Source organism: Emydura macquarii, unplaced genomic scaffold, assembly GCF_026122565.2.
Source record: "Emydura macquarii macquarii isolate MOO-44397 ecotype Brisbane River unplaced genomic scaffold, CSIRO-AGI_Emac_v2 contig_1002, whole genome shotgun sequence".
In the NCBI taxonomy this organism is placed as follows: domain Eukaryota; kingdom Metazoa; phylum Chordata; order Testudines; family Chelidae; genus Emydura; species Emydura macquarii.
In genome coordinates this window covers 2,011,726-2,033,734 of record NW_027131139.1, presented here as the reverse complement: position 1 = coordinate 2,033,734, position 22,009 = coordinate 2,011,726, and the positions used below count along the sequence as shown (strand labels likewise).

Below are 22,009 nucleotides of genomic sequence, written 5' to 3'. Positions count from 1 at the left end.
GCCCCGACTGGGCCTGCTGATTTCAGAATGGCCAGATGTTCCCTCACCCGCTTTTTATCGATAGCCAATTTGCAGAGTGTGTCGAGCAGCTCTCCTTTTGTCGAGCCCTTATTGATTCTGTCTCCTGTCTCGTTAATTAATGGGCGCTGCCTGCTCTCTACCGCTTTTGTCCTGGGTTCTGTTTTTGAAAAGCCTTTCTTATGCCTCTTAGTCATTTTAGCTTAGATACTAGAGTGACAAGTGCTAATACAAGAGAGCGAGAGAGAGACTCAGCCAGAAGGGTGTGTATGGCGTCTGTGTGAGAGAAATGAATGAACGTGGGGATAGATGGACAGATGGGTGGGGACAGTGAGCACTCTCCCCTGACAACTTATTTCCAGCCATAAAAATAATCCCACAAATCAAAACAAATCCAAATCCAATTTTAATTTCCAGCTCCCCCAGCCCGGTCGTATGTCATCCTGAGCCAAGTTGGGAACATGCATCAGACACTGTAAATCAGTAGACGTGCTACACTGGGCCAGCAGAAATCTGTCTCCCCGCCAGCCTTTGTGCTTGAGCACGATGCATGTTCATTGCAGGGTAGGGTGACCAGATGCCCTGATTTTATAGGGACTGTCCAAATATCCGGGGCTTTTTCTTATATAAGCTCCTCTTAGTCCCCACCTCCTGTCCCGATTTTTCACACTTGGTAGCTGGTCTCCCTATTGCAGGCTGAGGGCTCTGATGAGTTACTGGATGGCACGTGGGGCTCAGGGCTCAGAAGCACTTGGGAAGGTTCGGAGGCTGCCGCCCATTCCATTGTTGCTGGGATCATCCCGGCTTGGTCCGGAGATTCCAGCCAGCCCTAGGGTGCAGCTAGTTAGCAGGTCCCACCCCCATCTCATACTCTGAGACAGTTGCTTGTGTCATCAGTGAAATCAAATGAAAAGGCAACCAAGCTAAGAAATGCAGCAAAGGCCATTCCTGGGAACCTGGCTACGGTCGCAGGTTTTGTGCTGGTACAGATACTGCAGCTAGGGGTGTGATCTCTTACTGCTGTCGTTATACCAGTTTACCCTTTAGTGTGGACCCAGTTATGCCTAATACTGGTGTAGTTTATTCTTCTTCCCGTACAGGCCCAGCACACAGCTAAACTCTCACTCAGTTGCTCATCACCTCATGTTTCCATTTCTGTCTGGCCGTGACCAAAACAACCTATTCCCGCTCATCTCCATTCCCAATGCTGCTGCACAGACCATTTTCCTGCCCTGTTGCTTTGACCCTGTCACCCCCCCTTGGATCCCTCCACTAGCTGCCCCTTCTCTAGCACATCAAGTATAAGACGCTTGTCTTCACCTTCAAGGACCTTCACGTCCTATCTCCTCCCCACCCTACCGATCATCTCGCATTCACCGTCAAGACGTCAGCTCCCGCCACCTATCAGCCCATGCGCTCAGCCTCCTTCACCGGCTTGTTAGATCATCGTGCTTTGTCCCCTGCAAACAGCTCTGAAACTCGCCCATCAGCCTCCTTCAGTCCCTCTCAGGCTCTTCTTTGCCATGGTGCCTATGAAAAACTCCACAACGTGGCTGGTGCTCTGAGCCCGCTGCCCATCCTGCTGACTCTGCAACTCGACAGGGGACACCGACCCAGCCGCAACAGGCCAGCAGAGCCACACATGGACAAGCTGAAACGGGAGAGGGAACATCTCGTCTCCCTCCCCCCTCAGCCCCAGTCACCACGGAGGCCAGCGATAGTAGGCAGCTCGCGGTCTCAGACACAACGGGGGTGGTGCCTTTGCGCTGGGATTGGCAAAGCAGCCACAGAGGGTGGGAATTTACAGGGGAATCCGGCGCCCATTCCCTTTGGCTCTTCTGAAATCTCCAGCCCTCGGCTTGGCTACATGCCGAAGTTGCACAGGTTTGATTTCGAAGCGGTGCGAGCCCCCTGTAGACTCCCTTGTTCCGGCGGAAGAGTGGCTTATTTCGATTTAGGGTTCATAGCTATTAAGGCCAAAAGGGAGCATTCAGCCAGTCTGATCTGCAAAATGCTCCTCGCCCTGGGATCCCCGCACGGAGCCGGTCGTGTCTGCCTGAGCTGGAGGGGATCTTTTAGAAAGGTTTCGAACCAGTGCTGTCTGGAAGGGGAGAGCCCCCACACCCTCCCCTGCCGCACAGTACAGCACCCCTCCCCCGTGCCACGTTGGGGCATTGGAATTAGCACTGAACGTAAGGGGCGAGGGCCCTGTCCTGAGCTGCTGCCCTGCTCCCTGCAGCAGCCTGGGTTTTCCCAGTCCGAGTACTGACCGCATCTGTCCTTGCAGAAATCACACCACGTCACACACACAAGACAGATTGTCGCTGGCCTCCAGCCTGTCTGACGCCTCTTTTAAGGAGAGTGCCAGGTACAAGGGCACTCCGGGAGATGGGGACAGCTGGCTGGGAATGCCTGGACAGCGGCTGGCAGCGCCATAGCTGTCAGTGGCACTACACCGAAGAGAGAACATTGCACTGATTAGACACACCTCCCTCCCCAGCCGCCTGTGCTGTGCTCCAGGGCAATCACTTGCTTAGAGTGGTTTCCTTTGCAGCTGGCACCAAGAGCAGCCCTGCTTCTGGAGGGACAGGGGGTTCCCAGCAAGGGGCATCAGCTACTCCAGGGCCTCAGAGAGACATAGGACCTGCATTTCCTTCCACACAGGGAGCAATCAGGAGTGATGCCATCCAAGTCAGCACAGCGAGTTCAGTGTGTCTGGGGTTTCACAGAATCACAGAAGAGGAGGGTTGGAAGGGACCTCAGCAGGTCATTCAGTCCAGCCCCCTGCTCAAAGCAGGACCAGCCCCGACTAACCATCCCAGCCAGGGCTTTGTCAAGCCGGGCCTTAAAGACCTCTAAGGATGGAGATTCCACCACCTCCCTAGGTAACCCATTCCAGTGCTTCACCACCCTCCCAGGTTTCACAAGAGGCTTGTAAAACGAAACTGGCTTTTGATTAAGAGATCTATTTACAGCCCTGCTTCAACGGTATTCCAGCCATGTGCCCACAGACCACATTCCAGGTGCCTCCTCCAAACTCTTCCCTCCTGCAACCCGGCCTTCTCCCTCCAAGTCTCATGCAGCTCGCTGCAGGGATTGCTGTCTGTGCCGGAGAGTCCTCATCCCTCCCACCCCCATGCTCCCTTAAGGAGCAGACCGGCTCTAAAGACAGGAGACTGAAGAGCATAAGGGTGTTGTCTTTTTGCCTGGTATTTGTACAGCTCCTAGCACAGTAATAATGCCGACCTCTTCTACAGAGCTTTTCAACCCTAGCTGTCAAAGCACGCAGGCCTACTGCAGAACAGATCATAAATAATACTGACAGCAGGCAGCTTGTCTCTTGGCTAGAGCTTCCCCTTTTGGGGGAATCTTAGCACCACCTCCTCCTCTTTCAGTAGTTCAGTCCTTTCCCTTTCACTGCAGCACATCTCTGATGCAGAGACATCCAGCTGGGCTAGCACAGGGCAGGGGCCAAAGTGTGGGAGTTTCAGAAGTGGGAATCTAAATGTTAAAACCATGTGGATTGGAACAGACTTAATGAATCCAATTAACAAAAATCAAGACTTCAGCTGCATGTCACTATGAGGCACGCTTGTCTTCATTAGGCTTGCCAACTCATCAGCAATTAAAGATTAATCCTGAATTAAAGACTACGTCATGTGATGAAACCTCCAGGAATACGTCCGAGCAAAACTGGCGATGCCCCAGTGCAGCACGAGGGGGCGCTGTGCTGCAGGGAGCAGGCTCAGTAGCGGGCGCTCCCCCCTCGCAGTCAGTGCTGACCCCAATGTCCTAGCCTGGGAGTGGGTCAGGATTCGGGGTCCCTCCCTCCCCTGCGTGGAGAAGGGGCGAGCAGTGACTCCTCTGACACCCCGTCAGGGTCAGTTACATTTTCACAGGCCATCAGATAGCTCCGTTCAGGGAGGGAAATTCCCTCTTCTGCTTAGCCACTGCTCCCTCTGCATCCTCCAAAGTGTAGCTTCATTCTTACCTCAGGCTTTCCCCATCCTCTGGCGGGTATCGTATGGCCTCGGTACCCCTCAACAGCCTCCACTGCCCCTTCATGGCTGGGATTTCCACCTCATTGATGCTCAGTGCTGCCTCGGTTTCCCCAGTAGCTTCCCTGGCCACTGAGTCTAGTGTCATAGCATTTATACCAGAGCCTGTGTAACCTACCTGTCCTGTGTGGAAATGGGGGGTGTCCCAGTCCCACCCCTCTCCGCTCAGATTCATGAGTCCAGTCCCAGTCCCAGCCGCTGCTGGCATACAGCCGGAACCAGCCTGAGCCCAGCATTAGGAAGGAACGGTCTGTCCCAGGCCTCGCGTCATCCCGCTGCGGCGTGGAACTCCTCCGGGCCGGGCCAGGCTGGACTAACAAACTCATTCGACTCGTAAACCGCAAGCTGCAATCTGAAGGAAGCCCAAAGTGGCTCTGGAGCCCTGATCCGGCAAAGATTTAACACGTAGGAGTCAGTGGGACGGTGTCTTGGCTGAGCCAGTCCCCACTGCAGTCAGAGGTGATGTAGCTAGCTCGGGTCTTGGAAGCAATGAAGCTGCAGCAGTGAGAGTGTCAACAGGAGCTGTACTAGCCCATCCAGACCCCTGGGTAAATACTGGGGCACCTGGCCCTCGCCGCTCTGGCACCTGCAATCACTCCCTGGCTGCAGCGTGGAGGTGCTCTGAGAACATCGGGCTTGTCTGGCCCTGCACGCTGAAGGCGAGAGGGGCTGTGTAAATACACGTGGGGGGAAGGCGCGTGGAATGCCAGGAAGGAGAAAGGACTAGTGCAGCTAGTGGACAGCGTCGCCCAAGAACAAATGGCAATAAGCTGGCCAGGAATCAGTTCAGGCTGGAAATTAGTAGCCGGTTTTGAACCATCAGAGGAGGGATGTTCTGCAGCACCGAGGGCAAGAGACTTTAACCGATCTGAAGGCGGAGCTTGATCAGTTTATGAATGGGACAATACGCCGGAGTGGCCTGTGATATCAGCAACCGGACCCCATGACCCAGGAGGGCTCCTTCCACTCCTGTGTTCCTAAAGTTAAGCAGGTGGCTACGTCGTTCAGGGATTGGAACCTCCGGGCTTGTCTACACACCAAAGTTAATTTGGATTAAGGTCAGATGTGGCTCCCATCCGCCGCCCTGGCAGGGCAGCACGTGCAGTGGAGTGGCTTGTTTTGGTAGGGTTTATAGACAGCTGTGTGTTTATGTTAGAGCAGAGACGGTCAGAGACCTGTGCCTGGCACCTGGAGAGAGCCGTGGGGAGGTTGGGGGGAACTCATTCCACAGGCTGGGGCCGGCCTCCAGAAAAGCTCTGGGTGGAGACTCTCATTGCAGAATAAGGCTGCCCTGCTGCTCTTTAGCTTAACCCGCTGTGCCCGCCCCGTCTTGTCTCTGCCCCCTTTGTGCACGCGCATTATGATACAGTCTCACTCCAAGCAAGCACTGCAGGTGTTCCAGGAGCCCTGCCTCCTTCAGCGCACGGGATAGATGGGGCTCATTGAAACTGCAGCTAGGCCGCGGTCCGGTTTTCTCTGCATTGCTCCGTGGACGGTGCTTGCTGATGGGACATAGGGCCCAGCGAGTCAGAGGTATTCACGGACCCTGAAGCGCCAACCTGAAACCGTTGGCTACAAAGTTCGGGGTTGGTATCCAGAGACTCCAACCTGCTTCGTCCCGTGGCAAACATCCCTTTAAAAAGCTCTGTAACTTTATATTAAAGACACAGAAAAAGAAGGAAAAGCAGTTGAAGCATTTGGGATGTAAAACATTGAGGGAGGCTTTTCTTTTAACAACATTTTTGTTGTCGTTCCCTTTCCCTTTCGCACCAGATGTTGGTACTGGACACTCAGTGATCAGTGTGAACACCAGTGAGACACGCTACGCCCGATTTGCAGTTCCCTAAGGTTTAATGTGCAAGGTTTTCTGTAGATACACTAGCTGAATACAAAACCTACAATTACCCACAATATCTCAGACTCACTAGCCTGGAGAGCTAAGCAGGTACTCAGAAGGCTGTGTACAGGAACGGCTTTCTTCAGGGGCCCCGTCATGCTGCTCCCACACACGGGCACAGGTTTGGGGGCAAGGGCTACTCCAGAAAGCCCCAGTATCCAGCTGCTCCAGCCAGGCCCTGCCCCGTGGCTGGGGACTGGAGAGTCGGGCAGGAGGGACAGGTCACTGTGCAAACAACTAAGCAGTTATAACCATAAGCCCCTCCAGAGCTCTCACGCTATGGGGGTCTGCCCCTCGATGAATCCCCTCCTGCAGAGCACCACCAGCCCCTCCAGAGCCCTCAGTCTATGGTGCTCTGCCCCTTCTGGCACCCCCTGCAGGGCATCGCCAAGCCTGCCAGTGCCCCCCATCTATGGGACTCAGCCCCACCCAGCATCACTGCCTGCAGGGCACTGCAAGCCTCTGCCCTGAGGAGATTCCCTTCTGAATAGACAAGGTGTGGGAGGGGAAACTGAGGCACAGAGAGGGGATGTGGCTTGCCGAAGGTCACCCATCAGGGAGTGGCAGAGCTGGAAACACCCTGGGTATCAGTTGCCTGGGTCACCGTTCTGTCTGTGCAGCGCCCAGCGCAACAGGGTCCTGGCCCATGACTGGGGCGCTGAGATGCTACCATAATACCCCTAATATATAATGTGCAGCAACAGAGTCCTGGCCCAGGGCTGGGGCTCAGATGTTATCGTAATACCTCTAATAAATAATGTACAGCACCTAGCACTGTGGGGTCTTGGCCTATGATTGGGGCCCCTAGGTGCTCTTGCTATATAGATAACAACACTGGTGGGGTAGAACTCAGTTCTCCCTGCTCTCGCAGCGCAGGGCCTGCTTCTTGAACTACCGTGGAATCTTCCTCCGCTCTCAGCAGTATAGGGGCTCTGACGCACAGTTGGGCAATCATGTCTCTGTCCAGCAGAGGTGACGCCAGCCAACTAGCCATGCCCCTTCCTGGTGAGCGCTCCAGTCAGTCTGTCCTTTGGCAGGTTGGAGAGCGATAACACCGCCTCTGCAGAGACACAATTATTGTGGTTATTATGGGCTGAGCAGGCTGACGTGGCCCTGCTGCGTCAGCCGGTGAATGGGACAAGGGGCTGGAGATAATGGGTCTCCCCAGGGACGGCTTTGTTCCTGCTGCGAGGGGCTAATCACATCTCAGCTGCCAGCAGCTCCTGGGAAAACAAAGGACAGAGCCCTGTGCAGGCAGATAAAGGCTCTTATTAAAGTGTGTTTTGCTGGCCAGGCCTCTGCAGGGTTAGGGGAGTTGGCTGGGGGCAGGAGGACAGGGGCAAGGGGCAGGAGGGGAGGGGAGAGAATACAGGAAACCACACACCCCCTCTCCCAGCAAGCAGCCACGGCATCTAGTAGCTTGAGTTGAACTGCCAGGTTGGAGAAGGGCTAATGACCCCTAGATCAAAGGGGGATGGAAGCCTGGGGTCTCTGGGCACAGCAAGTGGGGGGTGGGAAGGTGCCCCCAGGAGATGAGAGCCAGGTTTAGCTCCAGCTCTCGTCTGTGGCAGCTGCAGCCCAAGGGAGCTGTTTGCCCATCCACTGCCTGATGGACGGGACATTGAAGCGCCCCTTCCTGAACCCCCCACCCTTCTCCCTGGAGCACAGCTCCTCCCTCCCCCGGGCTGCGCTGGGGCAATTCAGAGCAGCGCTAACTGCCAAGGGAGATGCCCTCTATTAACCCCCCACACTCACACCCCTGCACAGAGCCTGTGAGTCCCGCGCTAGGGTATCCGGGTCAGCCCTGATTGCCAGGGGACAGCACCTCGAACTGAGCCACTTTGTTCTCCTTGCAGGTCTCCCAGCCATGCTCTGAGCAGGCCCAACCCTCCCTAGTTTGTGGATCCTGCCCAAACCCCAGCGCAGGGGTGAGGGAACGCAGCGCAGCGTCCTTGTAGGACAGCGCGGTGCCAGCCCTCCACATGGCCGCGTGGGGCACAGAGATGCTCATGTTCACATGGCCAGGACCATTTCATGCTAATCCGGGCAGGGCTCCCCTGACCCCCAAGACATTTGCAGCCCGCCCCAAAGGGCTCCCGGCAGCCCTTCCCACGTGCTCATGGTGAGATTTCTGAGGAGGCAGTAAAAGCCCAGAACACCAGGCCTCTGCGTGTGGCACGGCCAGTTTCCAACGTGTTAGAAAAGGCGGCGCCGTTCCCGTCAGAACCCAATGACCCACTTGTCTGCCCTGTGCCTGCTGCCAAGCATGGAGACTGGCGTGGCCGGGGGGGCGGAGGGGGAGCGGGCGATCAGCAGCATTGTACTAACAGACAGGCCAGTGGGCACATGTATGAGCGTATGGTCATGTGTGTAGGGGCACATGTGTGAGCATGTGAGATTGTGTATGGTCACATGTGTAGATACATGTGTGTGCAGTGGAGTGTGTGCTCATACACCACCATCCTCCAACGTACGGGACCAGCACTGTTCTACCATGTGTCACAAGACCTGTACAGTTAGTGGAGATTCTCCCTTAGCCACGTGCAGGCCCTGGGCTGTTGGAGCAGGCAGATTTGAGCTCTGGACTCAGTGATGGGTAAATTACTACACGAAGCCAAGTGTAAAGCAATGGACACATGTGCACAAGGGGTTAAAGCAAATCCACTCTCAGGACAGTGACAGGAGGGAAACTTCTGTGTGTAGCCAAGATCTTAGAGTGACCCTGCCATGGGGGGAAAACAGACTCAGTTTCTGGGCCCACCCAGTCCCATGAGATGGACACTCACCCCATTTGTGGTCATGGGTCTTTCTATGTGGAATGGCCATGAGACCCGGCAAACTCGTTCCACACCAACCATCCCCTCCTCCCCAAGAAACTGCATTATTCCACCTATGACAAACCCCTCAGTGTCTGGCCCTTTAATGGGAAATGCCCAAGATTCTGCCTCCTCTGTGTCCTGAGCCACAGAGCCAATTACCCGGAGATGGCAGGGAGAAAATCACAGTAATGAGGGAATAATGGGGAGCGAAAACGAAGGAAAATTCATCATCTTCTCACTTAGGGCCGGATCCTGCAGCAAGCTGAGCGCTTCCCAGCAGCTGTCGAGCAACCACTGCAGCCTGTGGGGCTCAGCCCACCAGGGGATGGAAAATGCAGAGCTCACATGGTCATTTCCATGCACCTGCCGCTTGTGGCTTCCTAGGCTCTGGGGTCACGGTGATGATCTGGCTGCCCTCCTGCCTAAGCCAGCCCAGGCGACTGCCCTGAATTCACTCCTGTCTGAACTAGAGCAGGACGGCAGCAAAACAGCCAGTCTGAGTCCAAAATGTCCACCCCCAGCCCCTTGGTGAGTTGTTCCGTCGGTTAATTACCCTCCCTGTGATAAAATTGTGCCATTTCCAGTCTAAATTTGTCTAGTTTCAGCTTCCAGCCACTGAATCATGTTAGACTTTTGTCTGCTGGATTGAAGAGTCCTCTATTATCAAAGGTCTGTTCCTCAGGCAGGTACTTACATGCAGGCTGATCATACCCTGTGATCCAGTCACCCTTTTTCCTCAAGCCCCATTAGAGATCTTATTAGCTCATAACACCCAGCTCTTCTCTAGCCTAGAGATCAGCTGTCGGGGAGGGGGTTTGCACTAAACCTGTCCCATCTCTCGTTTATTTCCCTCTCACCATCTGTGCCCAGTCCTGGAGCCTGGAATTGCACGGACCCACAGCCTGGCTGGGGTGCAGTTTAAAATCCATTTGTCTCTTTTCATCCCTTTGTCTCCCAGCACCAACCACCCCCTTGACTGGCACTGATGGGACGGGAGCCCAGGCTCAGCATGGCCGCACCAGGCAACAGGTGGAACACACACAAACCTCCTGGCTTAGTTGGAGTCTCAGTTACACGGCGACCTCCCCCTCTCCGATCTCGAAGCTCCTTTGTCAGTTTGGGGCTTACGAGAGTGGCCACGCCGCTTTCCAGTCCTCCCAAAGCAGCTCTGGCTCCTGCTGTGGGTGACACCCCAGTTGGTACAGTGCCCCCAGTCCATGCCCAGGGGAATTGATTGGTTAATTAATGAAGCCTTGCAATGCTGACCTCCTCCCCTCTCCGGAGATAGATCAGCATCATTATATCTGCATAACAGAGGGGGACAGGATACTAGATCCCACTCCCCTCCCAGAGCTGGAGATAGAACCCAGGAGTCCTGACACCCAGCCGCCCCTATTCTAACCACTAGCCCTCACTCCCCTCCCAAAGCTGGGGATAGAACCCAGGAGTCCTGACACCCAGCCGCCCCTATTCTAACCACTAGCCCTCACTCCCCTCCCAAAGCTGGGGATAGAACCCAGGAGTCCTGACACCCAGCCGCCCCTATTCTAACCACTAGCCCTCACTCCCCTCCCAGAGCTGGGGATAGAACCTAGGAGTCCAGGCACACACAGCTCCTGTGATCTGGGGCATCCTGTCACTGCTGCGAGCTCTCCATGGGCAGGGAGAGGTGCAGCCCCTTGGGTCAGGGTTGGAGAACAATGGAGCTACTGGGCCTTGTTAGTCCATGGAGCTGCCTGGTCCCGGCTCCACACGCACTGTGAGGTGAACCTCCCCTTCCGCACCCCCTTCCACACAGCCCAGGGCCCTCCACGGCCACTGAGCCTGCCAGGGGCAGGACACGAGACAACAGGGGTGATTCTGCTCTGCCCATGGGGGCGGATGGGGGGAGGGTAGCAGCACCACTGATACCCACTGAGCTATAGGGGTGGAGGGGAAGAGGTCTAATGGCCTGAGGGGGGCAGGTATGTCGTTAGATTAGATAGATAGATGGATAGATGGGATATTTGATGTATTGAAGGCTCATACAGAAAAAGGGAAAAGAATCTGTCCCCCCCCAGCCCTGCCTGCTCAGCGTGTGTGGCGGAGACACGGGGGAGGTGGCGGGGGGCAGGCGCTATCTCCGTACAATGTCCCCGAGAGCTGGTTTCAAGCACCGGCCTCCTTTGTGCTTGTTCCTGTGAAGCCCTTGAGACACTCTGGGCCTGTTCCTGCAGCCACTCCACAGCCGCCTCCATTCCCCGGCCCCTGCTCCCAGCCTCCGCTTGCTGAGCTCAGCCGGCTGGCGACCAGAGCTGCCTCTGCAGCCTGTGGGTCCTGCCCCAGCCACGAGACGTGGGGCGCAGCAGGTTTCTGGTGGCCCGGATCCAGGCCGTGCCCCTGGGGCCAGCCCTTGCCTACATCTCTCCGTTAGTGCAAGGTATGAGGCACAAACCCGGGGCCAGACCCCCAGCTGACGTAAATCAGTGTCGCTCTGCTGACGACAGAGGAGCAGACCTACAGCCGCCGGGATCTGGCCTGGGTTCTTTGGCACAAGGGTGTTCCGACAGGTAAATGATCCCCCAGAGTCAATAATGAATCGACTGGAAATAAATGAGTTTAATTATAAACACAGGAGAAATATAGGTTTTAACTAGTTATAAAAGGACATAAAAACAATTAAGCACAAAACATAAACTGGTATAAGAAAGTATTAAACAGGCAACTAACTACAAAGACCTAAACAAATATTAAACAGACAGTGGTTCCTTGACCAGGAATCAAACCCTAGCCTCCTACATGGCAGACAGGGACACTTACCACTATGCTACACAGACTCGTTATTTGGAGGAAACAGAAAGGGGTTACACAGACTGTTAACTGAAAAGCACCAAGGCAGAAGCAGTTAACTACACAAGGGAATGCGTTCATATAGAGATTTCACAGACAATGAGTTAATTACAGGGCACAGAAGGGGGGGGCAAACAGGCAGTTAACTGCAAGGGGCAAACAGGGTTTAAAACAGAAACTAAAAGAGAGAGAAGGTTAGCAACGCGGGGGAGGGCTGTTGCTTTCAGAGCAAGCTTAAAACAGAAACTGAAAGGGAGGGAGGGCCAGGATCTCACCAGTCTCAGAAGGAAGAGTTGCAACATGACACCCAGAAGCAAAACAGCAACACAGAGCAGGCTTACAAGTTCACGCTCGGAGTCCGGGAGCGGGAGAGAAAAAGGCAGGCTAGCTGATGGGTCTGGCAAACGGTGAGTTCTCTCGCTGGACCTGGGGCATGCCCCGGCTTTATACTAAAGGCTTCAGGTGGCCGTGGTTACTCCTGATTGGAAGAGAGACATTTGAATCAGGGCAGGTCCCGGTTCAATTCCCTGCTCTGCAGCCACCAAAGGAGCTGAGGTGCCATAGGCACTGCTGACTCTGGGCCGTTCTGCTGTGGGCATCTCTCCTGCTGAAGTTGTTCCATTCTAATTAGTTGAGTAATTAAATATTTAATTGGGCCACTCCAAAGGCAAGACTGGCTCTCTAGCCCTTAGCTAGGGCATGCCACTGTGAGGTGCTAGATCCCTGTTCAGATTCCTTCACTCAGGCTGTGCGGGGACTCGAACCAGGGAGCTCCCCGGCCCTCTGACGGCCCTGAGCAGGGAGCTACTGGTGATAAGGAGGTCTGGCTCCTCTTCTGCCCATGTGCTGTGCTCACCAGCCCCATGGTGCACCCACAGCGTTGGGCCCCACATCCAGGGTCAGCTGCTGAATGCAGAACTGCTCCGACAGGCACCTCCCTGCAGGCTGGGGCTTGCCCCACATGTCAGTGTTAGGATGACACAGCCATGGCCCTCAGGGTGACAAATTCACACCCCTGAGCACCATGGATCGGCCCACCTGCCTCCCATCGGCTGCACGTGAGTCTTTCCTTTGGGGGAGGCTACGCCCAGAACTGCCAGAAGCTCCCGAGAAGTAGGGGGGGAAGCCACCTGCACCCAGACTGTGCCCCGACCCCCGCACTCTGCCCCTGCTCCCGAGACCCCTCCCGCACTCTGCCTCTCCCCCCGAGACCCCGCCAGCCGCTTGCTCCTCTCCAACCCCCTTCCCGTCAGTCGCCCTTAAGTCAGGAAAAAAGTGGGAGGGCATAGCCGCATCAGCACAGCAACTCAGATTGATATCTGCAGGGGCTCGGGAACGGAGGGCCAGGGGCCATGGCCCCATCCCTTTCTTTCTGCCTTATGGGTGTGCCACGGGAGTGGGAGGGGGGGGAGAAGGGGACGGAGAGAAGCTAGTGGTGGGCGGAGCCTCACGATAAGAGGCAGAGTGGCGGAGGGAAGAGGCGGAGCGAGGGCGGGGCTTCAGGGGAAGAGGCCAAGCAGGGGTGGGGCCTCGGAGCGAGGGCGGAGCACAGGCGGGGCCTTGGGGGAGGTTGGGAGGGGGAGCCGCGTAAGGTCTGAGGTCTTGTTCTTGAGCTAAGCAGCAGCAGCCGTGTTAGGAAAGCCAGCGGCTGTAAGCTACGTAGCAGGTGTCCCATCTTCACCTTCCTGAAATGACAGCAAGACAATGTAAGAGCGGGCTGGTAAGAAGGTGCTGCTGGCTTAATAGCACCCACCAGCACCAGCCAGCTAAAAAGGTGTAAAGAAAACCTTGTCTGAGAGCGTTCAGTCTGGCACGGAATCACTGATCAACAGTGGTGGCTGTAAAATCTACACGTCATTGTTTTGTCTTTATGGTCCCCACTTCTCCATGGTTTATCTGAATGGTTTCTGTCTGGTTCATAGATTCATAAATATTTCAAGTGTGCAATTCTTAAATCAATGAAGGTGGCCGGGTCTCATTGATTAAAGAATTATTTTGCAGTCTCTTAGGATTGGTCAAAGAATTATTTTGCAATCTGGTTGGTTATAAGCTAAGTAAGACTCAAGTTTCACTATAAAAACTGGGGTCTAAGAGGGGGACCAGCTGGAAGAAAAGGGGAACAAGAAGACTAAGAAGGAAAGACCTGAAGGAAGAAGAAGAATCCATCCCCAAGACACAGCCCGAGATCAGAGCTGCTAGAATCCTCTGCACAATTGTGATGTGCAGAACCCAGACGAGACTGACCCTGCCTGGCCATCAAGGAAAGTCCGCCTGCCTGATCATAGAATCATAGAATATTAGAGTTGGAAGGGACCTCAGGAGGTATCTAGTCCAACCCCCGGTTCAAATCAGGACTAACCTCAGCTAAATCATCCCAGCCAGGGCTTTGTCAAGCCGCAGCTTAAAAACCTCCAAAGATAGAGATTCCACCACCTCCCTAGGACCGGTGAGCACAGCATTGTACGCTTAGCTTGTGTATTGTGTTTGGTGATTGTTAATAAATAGAGGTTAAGGTTATTACTGTGTCAGACTCTCTCACTGATAAAAGCTCCTCAAACCCACAGTGGTATACACCCGAATTGGGAAAGGGTGTGGGTACTTATATTAACTGGGTTAGTTTCACCCCGAATCCTACAAATTGGGTACAGGTGACCCTGAGCCCTAGAGTGTGAATTGGGTAGGGGAAAGTACGTTTCCCCCGGAGCCCTGTGGACTGGGAAAGGGTGGGATGCCCTCGTGGGTGGGTAACAGCAGGGCCACGGTCCAGGAGCTAGTGGTTCCCCCCAACTTCTGGGGAGTTTCCAGCGCTCCTGTTCCCGCAGCACAAGGCAGCGGGCCGGTGGCGTGGCACCAAAGGGAAGTGACCCGCATCTGGTATGTGCGCCTGCATGGCCAGCCATTTTTATTTGGGGAGGGTTAGCCCGTGGCTGCAGCTCTGCTGCCAGAAGAATATTTCTGTCGTCGCTGTCACCGGGGAGGTGGGGTTCGGGCAGCGATGGAAACACCGCTGCCATCACCGCAGGAAGCATTTCCATCCGCCACTGCAGCGCCCCTAGTGTAGACGTGGCCCTAGGCACCAAAGTCCAGGAGAGGGGCGGGGCTTAGACCACACCCTTCTTTTCCCATGGGCTGGCTGAGGTGGCTCCCATGGCGTTTGTGGATGCCATTCTCAGGCACATCCTGGCCCAGCACCGCCAGCAGGGGTCGGCGCGCTCCACAGGGGCCAGGGCGAGTGCTGAGCTGTGGCAGGGCGCAGCCCGGGCTGGCCAGGCATGAACGTTGCTGGCCCCTGTGGGCTCTCTGGGGCAGGGCTCCTTTTGGCTGCATGTTCCTCTGGGGTTTGAACAGCAGCTGGTGCCATGGGGGCCTGGCCCATAACTGGTTCCTGACTGCTACCATAATGCACCTAATAGATCATCATAGTGCAGCACGTCACCGTGCCTCTTAAATTTGGGGAGGCTGGCTCCACCCCAAGGCCCTGCCCCAATCTGCCTCCTCCCCCAGGTCGCACCCATGCTCTGGACCAGGCGCCACCCCTACATGGTCCCATCCCACGGAGTCCTCCCCCACCAGCACTGCTCGCTCCTCTCAGATCCCCCCACTCTCGCTCCGTTTCTTCCTCCCCAGCTCTGCCTCCTCTCCTGAGACCCCCCCCACCTGCTGCTTGCTCATGTGGGGAGGAGGGTAGAGGGCAGGAGGCGGAGTGGGGACAGGGACTCATGGGCAGAGGCCGAACGGTTGCTTCTGTCAGTGTGGGCTGTTTGGGGAGGCTTATAGATAATGTACAGCACCTGGCGCAATGGGGGCCTGGCACATGACCGGGGCTTCTGTGTGCTACCATAACACCATTAATCACAACATCCCCTCTTGATTTAGCCGATGTCTCTAAACCCAGACTTGATGTCTTTCCAGAGGCCCAGATCCTAGCCCCCACCTAACGTGCCTCTGCGCTGAATCAGATATCTGCATAGGCAAATGGGCCAAACCCTGCTGTCCGTGCTGCCCCTGCACCTCCACCCGCCTGGACGCTGCTGTGATGGGCACCTCAGAGAAGTCATTCGACAGGCACACAACGGGGGTCAGCTTCTGGCTTAGCATTTGGCCCTGGGGACCTGTGGGGCTGGGACTTGCAGGCGCCAGCCAGCTGCGTGAGCAGCCAGCGGGGACACCTGCAGCGGGGGGCCCGGTGTGAATTCTGTGTGAGGCGATGAGCTCCCTGTGTCCGTACCAAGCTGCAAACTCCTTCTGGAGCGCGGGGACCAGCTGCCGCCTGTCGTGCTTTTACCTCCTGTGATGTTCCAAGGGCCAGTGGCAAAAGGCTGATGGTGCGGGGTCGTTAACGCAGGACGATCCTCCTCTGTTCTGCTACGGCCACGCTAGACAACAGCCTGCCTCCCCGTGGTTTGTCGGGGAGGGGTCGCCTGGCCACAAAGGCACCTGGTCGAGGTCTGGGGGTCCCGGGGGAGGCTGAGATTGGTGACAGGACGGCAGGGGCTGATGTATTTAGTGCACAGGTCTTCAAACTGTGGGATGGGCCCCTCTGGGGGGCAGAGGAACATTAGGGGGGGTGCAGCAGGGCCTAGGCCAGCTCTGCTCTGGCCCCACCCTGCAACCGTAGCTCTGGTCTGGGCTCCCGGCCCTGCTCCTGGCTGCCGAGCTGACCGTGGTTCCCTGGCTTGGCCCGCGGCCCTGCTCCCAGCCTCGGCCGCCACGTTCTAGGTCCCCAGTGCCTGGCCACGGCCTTGGCAACCGGTTGCAGCCCCTGGCCACCGCAGCCCCTCCTCGGTCTCCGGCCTTGGCCCCCAGCAGCCGTTCCCAATGCAGCCCAGTGGGAGGATGTGGGGGCACGGATGGGGGAGGGGGGGCGTGACCTAAAAAATTTGGGGACCACTGATTTAGGGTCTTCGTCCATTTTCCCCAGCTAAAGAGGAGGGGCTCCCCAGAGTGACCCCTCGTTGCCCCCGCCCAGCTGCTGCAGGATCCCGAAGAGGTGAGGGGGACCCTGCTGTGTGAATTCAGACAGACCCTGAAGGATGCCCTAGAGACAGGCGAGCCCCAGAGGCCATGGGAGAAACCAGCGCTGCACCTGCAGCGCTGAGACCCAGGGAAGCTCAGATCATCCAGGAGGGGTCAGTGTCTGGACCCCCATAGCCATCTGGTGAGCCACCAGCAGGGGCAGCCCGACCTGATCTGGGACAGAGGCCTCGAGCGGGGAAACAGGCGAGGGAGGCAGAGCTGGGCCCCTGCCCGTGTTCTGACCCTGGTACCAAAGTCCTGGAGGGCAGGGGAAGAAATGAGCCAGAGAAGGCTCAGCAGACCCAGATACAAGTTTATTCATTTCACTGGGCACCAGGGGCACAGCACGGCTCTGCGCCAGGGCCCGCGCGCGGCGGGGCTGCCCCAGGCTGGGTCTCGGCCTCACTCGAACCCTATCTTGCAGCAACGCGCGGCCGTCCAGTCGATGCCGCTGCACTGGCAGTGGCAGGTGGAGTCGGTGCGAATGTCCCAGGAGCCGCAGGCCATCCCGCAGGCGCAGCCAGTGGGCTTGTACCCTGTGGGGGGGGTAACAGGGGGTGGGGTTAGGGGAGCAGCTGGTGGTGGGATGGGAGGGTGCGAGGTCCCCTGTTTTCTCCTCCCCACACCCAGAGCATGGCCCGGGGGCTCCCTTCCAGCCAGGCTACTAACCAAGCAAGGGAGGCCAGGGAGAAATGCCAGGGCCTGGCCCAGGGGCCCAGCTCCGCAGCCCCCATTGCCCCCAGGGCCCTGGAGTGCTGCGAATGGCACTGCTCCAGGCACCGGGCATTGCGTAGGCACGTCTGGTCCATCGCTGCCCCACCTCCACCCCCGCCCGGCATTGCAGAGGGGCCGGGATCTGTGCCCCAGGGGGCTGGGGGGCGCGCGGGAAAGTGCTCTCACCTGCAGGGCAGGAGACAAGTGCCCCACGGGCCGAGACGTCCTGGCAGACTAGCTTGGCTTTGGCCAGGGTGGAGGACACTGTAAGGCAAGAGACAGAGATGGGCGTTAGCCGGCAGCTGGGCCATTGGAGGAAAAGCTGCCCCCCCGCCCCCTCCTTAGGTGGAGAGAGGCTGCCCCTGCCCCCACTGCACTAGCCAGGTGTAACCCAACCCCGCTCCATGTGGCGCTCTGTCTCCCCCGAGTGGTGGCTGGGCTACATACAGCCCCAGCGGCCGGCGCTGGGCGCTCTAGCTAAGGCACCAGAAGTTCCTGGTTTGAGATCCGGAGATCCTGGGTTTGATGCCTGTTGCCCACAGCCCCCCAGAAGAGCGTTACCCAGGGGGAAGTCGCTGGGCATCCAGCATGACCCCCACGGGCTGTGAACAAAGGGCAGGGACGGAGGTAGCGGAAATAACTGCTGCCTGCTTCCCCCAACCAATGCACCCACGTCTGGGGGAGCAGCCGCCAGCCAAGCTGTGCTGGGAAAGCCGCATGGGCTGGGCGAGCTGAGAGTACTGCAGCCCATATCAGGCACCACTCCCTTACCCTCCTGCAGCCCCAGGTGCGGGGTCAGCAGATGCGTGAGAAGAGGGGCTGTGAGAGATGGGTAGCGACCCCAGCCAGCCCCGCTCAGCCCCTGGGGTGCTGTGCAAATGGCACCTCCAGGACCTGGTCTCCAGACGCTCCCAGGGGGTGACCAACCAAATGCAGCAGGTCTGTGGCTAAGGCACTAGGCTGGGCCGCCAGAGAGGTGGGTTTCATTCCTGCCTCTGCCACAGGCTCCCCATGTGACCTTGGGCGAGTCACTTAGTCTCTCTGGGCTTTGTTCCCCTCTGTGCAATGGGGATGACTGTCCTTCACTTGGCTACTCGATGTGCCAGCTCTTTGTGGCAGGGACCGGCTCTCACCATGGCCCGGGCAGCGCCTGACACGACGGGGCCCAGAGCGCAGCTGCTGGAACAGAGCGAATACAAATGCTGGCTCCGTGCTCTGCTCAGCTCTAAACTGAAACTGAAGAATGTCAGGAAACCACAAGGAAGCCAGCCCTGTTTACACACTGAATGGGGCTGGCTGGGAGCAGAGCTGGGTTGGGCAGTGAGAGAGTTTCCCCGGTGGGTGGGCAGGAGCAGGGATTGAACCTGGGACCCCTGGAATCTCTGCTGCCTAAGTCAAAGCCCCAGGCCTGTCAGCTCAGAGGCAGCAGCAGAAAGGATGTGGCCCGACCACTGGAGAGCAACAGGGATCTAGTGCGGGGTACAGATAATTTTGCTCTTGTAATTTTGCTGGTTCCACATTCCTCTCCTGTGGCTTTTCTAGGAAATTCAACTGAGCGGCTTATGTGTTGTACCTGACTTGTCGTCTCCCCCTTCCTTGGCACCATCTCCTGGGTGTTCTTACTGCAAACACTTAGGTGCCAGGGGCATTAGGTGCCTGCGGGCTTTGGCAGCAGCAGAACAGGAGTTATGTGGATCACAGGGTGTCTAACCGGGCCGGAGAGGCTAAGTGACTTACCCAAGATCACCCGGGGAGTCTGTGGCAGAGTCTGTATCTCCTTTCGCTGCAAATTCCCATCCCCCTGCCGCCCCTACCTGTGAGCACCCATCTCTGAGGGGGCCCTCCTCCCCGGTCCCCAGGACATTTACCTATGGAACTGATCGCTGACTGCACCTTCAGATCAACCACGTTGTCAATGATGCACTGAGCACCCGTGTAGTGTGCGGGCACCAGGAGGGTGAGAAGCAGGAACACGGCAGCCTTCATCATGCCAGGTGCTGAACTACCTGCAGGGGAAAGATCCGGCCAGTGCGTGAAACCCCAGGACAGGAGCCGTCTGGAACCCGTGGCTGGAGCCAAGGCACGCACACAAGGCGGTGGAGCGGGGCACAGGCACAAGAGAAAGTCACAATGCCAGGGGAAGGGTGAGAGGGTCGGGGGGGTTCGTCAGGCAGGCCCAAGGGGGCAGGGAGGGAGAATTGGGGAACAGGAGAATGTGGGGGGCTGGAAGGGATATTCAGAGGTGGGGGACTGTGACCGTAGGACACAGGGGAAAGGGTTTGAAGCAGGAGACTTTGAGGGTGGGTGGGGAGGCAAAGGATGGAAATGGGGGGCACTGGGGAGGGCTGGAATGGCACCCCCATCCTAGGGGCTAGCAGAGCAAAACTGCCTCCAAGCTGCCAGTGGGGACCATGTGCACTGATGGATGGATGCCTTTTCAGGCTGAAATTGCCACACACACACACACACACGTGCATACACGCACACAGCGGAAGGGGTTTCCCACTAGAGGTTTGGCCCCTTGGAATTAGCGCCTTAGAGAACTGATCCGCCCAACCTATCCCCAAAGCAAAATTAACGTCCCCACAAGAAGAGCCTCGTCTCTCTGCTCCAAGCTGCAGCTGTGACACTCAGGACACGATTCTAAACCGGTTTGGAGAGAGCCGTGCGGGTTGCAGTGTGGACGTTCTCAATCCAATGGAATCTCAGTTTGGTGAGGGAAGCCACTTAAACTAAACTGACGTACGTCTGGTCCAGCTCAGGCTGGGGCTCGGCTATGAACCAGTTTTGTACTGAGTTTTCCATTCGAGACTGATCTCATTCACGCCTCCCCCACACCGCGGGTGGATGCAGCTCTAATAGTATAAAAGCATTTACAGAAAAACAGATTTGTTTGTAATCAGTGCCATTAAATCGGTGCAAAACTGGGTTCAGACCAGTCCTAAATGGGATTCAAACCAGATTTACATTGATTTAGTTTAAGGGTGACATTTTCAAATGATTTAGGAGTCTAACTCCCCTTGACTTTCAAGGAGACAAGGCTCCTAAAGGCCAGATGGCCAAAGCCATTTAGGCACCTAAAAATGGAGACAGGCACCTAAGTCACTTTTGAAAATGGAACTTTGGCTCCTAAATTCCCTCAGCTGCTTCTCAAAATTTTATCCCAAGCTGATCCCCAGCCGAATGGAGAGGCATTCAATTTACATTGGATCCAGAGCATCCCCACTGTGCCTGAAACCAGATTAACTCCATCAGTTTAGAAAGCCATTGAAAATCAAATCACAGCCACCCTGCCATGGACGAGGCCCAAGGGAGTGGGGCACACGCAGGAGCCATGCCCAAAACCCTGCCCCACGGCACTGAAGAATCTCTCCCGACTAACAGTACAAACTCACCGTCTCGCCCAGTCTTGCAAGATGCTGCTTCTGTTCACAAGCTGCCCCTTTAAATAGGAGCAGCTGGAGCAGAGGTGGTGAAATCTCCTGTCCCACTGGCCCCATCCCCTAGTGTGGGGCAATCCCAACAAAGAACACTTCTCTTGAAACTTCCCTGTTTGCTCAACCCCAGCCCAGCCCAGATAAGGGTTGTTTATTTTCTGTCCCACTCCACACTTAACAGCTGGGACCCCATCCCCAATTGTGGGGCAATCCCAACAAAGAACACTTCTCTTGAAACTTCCCTGTTTGCTCAACCCCAGCCCAGCCCAGATGGGGTTGTTTATTTTCAGAGTCAAATTCCACCCCTTGCATAACTATATTACATGAGGGGCGTTACACCAGCAGAGCCTTTGGCTTTGAGGATCTGGACAGCCTGGGGCTCCCCCCCCGTGGGGATTTCCCGGGTATTGTAAGGGGTTTGCTGGAAGGCAGGGCCACACTGGCCTTGGAACCGGCTAACTGCAGATTGGAGATGAAGGAGACTAAGGGTAGGTCTGCAGCTAGAGGTGTAATTAGCTTTGCTTGAGTTAAATAGCAGGGTACCCAGGGTGGGGCAGGAGGCAGAATGGGCGAGCTGCCCCGTGCACGTGTTCCGGATCCTGGACAGGATCATACGCGGGGTGGCCAGCCCTGGGTGCGTTGGGCCCTGAGAAGTGGACCAGTCTCTGACCAGGCGTCTGTCTCGGTTGGATTCACTGGCGCCCCGGAGGCTCAGTTTCAGAAGCATTGAGAATGCGTGGCCTATGCCTGAGGAAGAGCGGGACCCCCGGGGGGTCTGGCCCACTGCAGGGCTTCTTTCGAGGGACTGTTTACAAGCTGGGACATAGCACAGGCCCTGTGAGCTGGGAATGGAAGCCAGGAGTCCTAGTTCCCAGTCCACTGCTCTAACCCAATAGACACAGGCCCCCCCGCCCCAGATCTAGTGATGGAACCCAGGAGGCCTGGCTCTGGCTCTAATCCACTAGCCAGGACAGAGAACCCAGGAGTCCTGCCCTGACCACCAGCCTCTCCAGTGCCCAGATACCCCAACCGTTGGCAAAGGTGAAATCCCAGGAGCAGAAGGCACCATTGACATGCTAGACCCAGGCCACAGTGGCCTTCCTGAAGAAGTGAGTGTGTGTAGGGGACACTCACCTGCCACTCTGAAGGTGCTGCCTGGAGGTGCTGGCAGGGTGGAGGAGGTTGGCTCCCCAGACCCTCCTTCACTAGTGCTGAAGTCCC

At 56.6% G+C, this 22,009-nt stretch overlaps 1 protein-coding gene across 1 annotated transcript; it reads right to left on the bottom strand.

The window, feature by feature from the left end:
• Window positions 1-16,772: 16,772 nt before the first annotated feature.
• Window positions 16,773-22,009, bottom strand: RETN (resistin). Its single transcript, XM_067544643.1, has 4 exons — window positions 21,923-22,009; window positions 19,220-19,357; window positions 17,538-17,615; window positions 16,773-17,173 (listed from the first exon to the last, which is right to left on the bottom strand). Exons 2-4 carry the CDS (start codon window positions 19,338-19,340, stop codon window positions 17,040-17,042), a joined length of 333 nt encoding a protein of 110 aa, XP_067400744.1. The 5' UTR covers window positions 19,341-19,357; window positions 21,923-22,009; the 3' UTR covers window positions 16,773-17,039.

What these genes read in the sequence shown, in the direction of transcription:
- RETN (XM_067544643.1), bottom strand. Translation starts at nt 19,340, where the DNA reads ATGATGAAGGCTGCCGTGTTCCTGCTTCTCACCCTCCTGGTGCCCGCA. An exon ending in GTCAGCGATCAGTTCCATAG is followed by an intron (nt 17,616 to 19,219) that starts GTAAATGTCCTG and finishes CTTGCCTTACAG; the next exon opens with TGTCCTCCACCCTGGCCAAA. An exon ending in ACTTGTCTCCTGCCCTGCAG is followed by an intron (nt 17,174 to 17,537) that starts GTGAGAGCACTT and finishes CCCCCCCCACAG; the next exon opens with GGTACAAGCCCACTGGCTGC.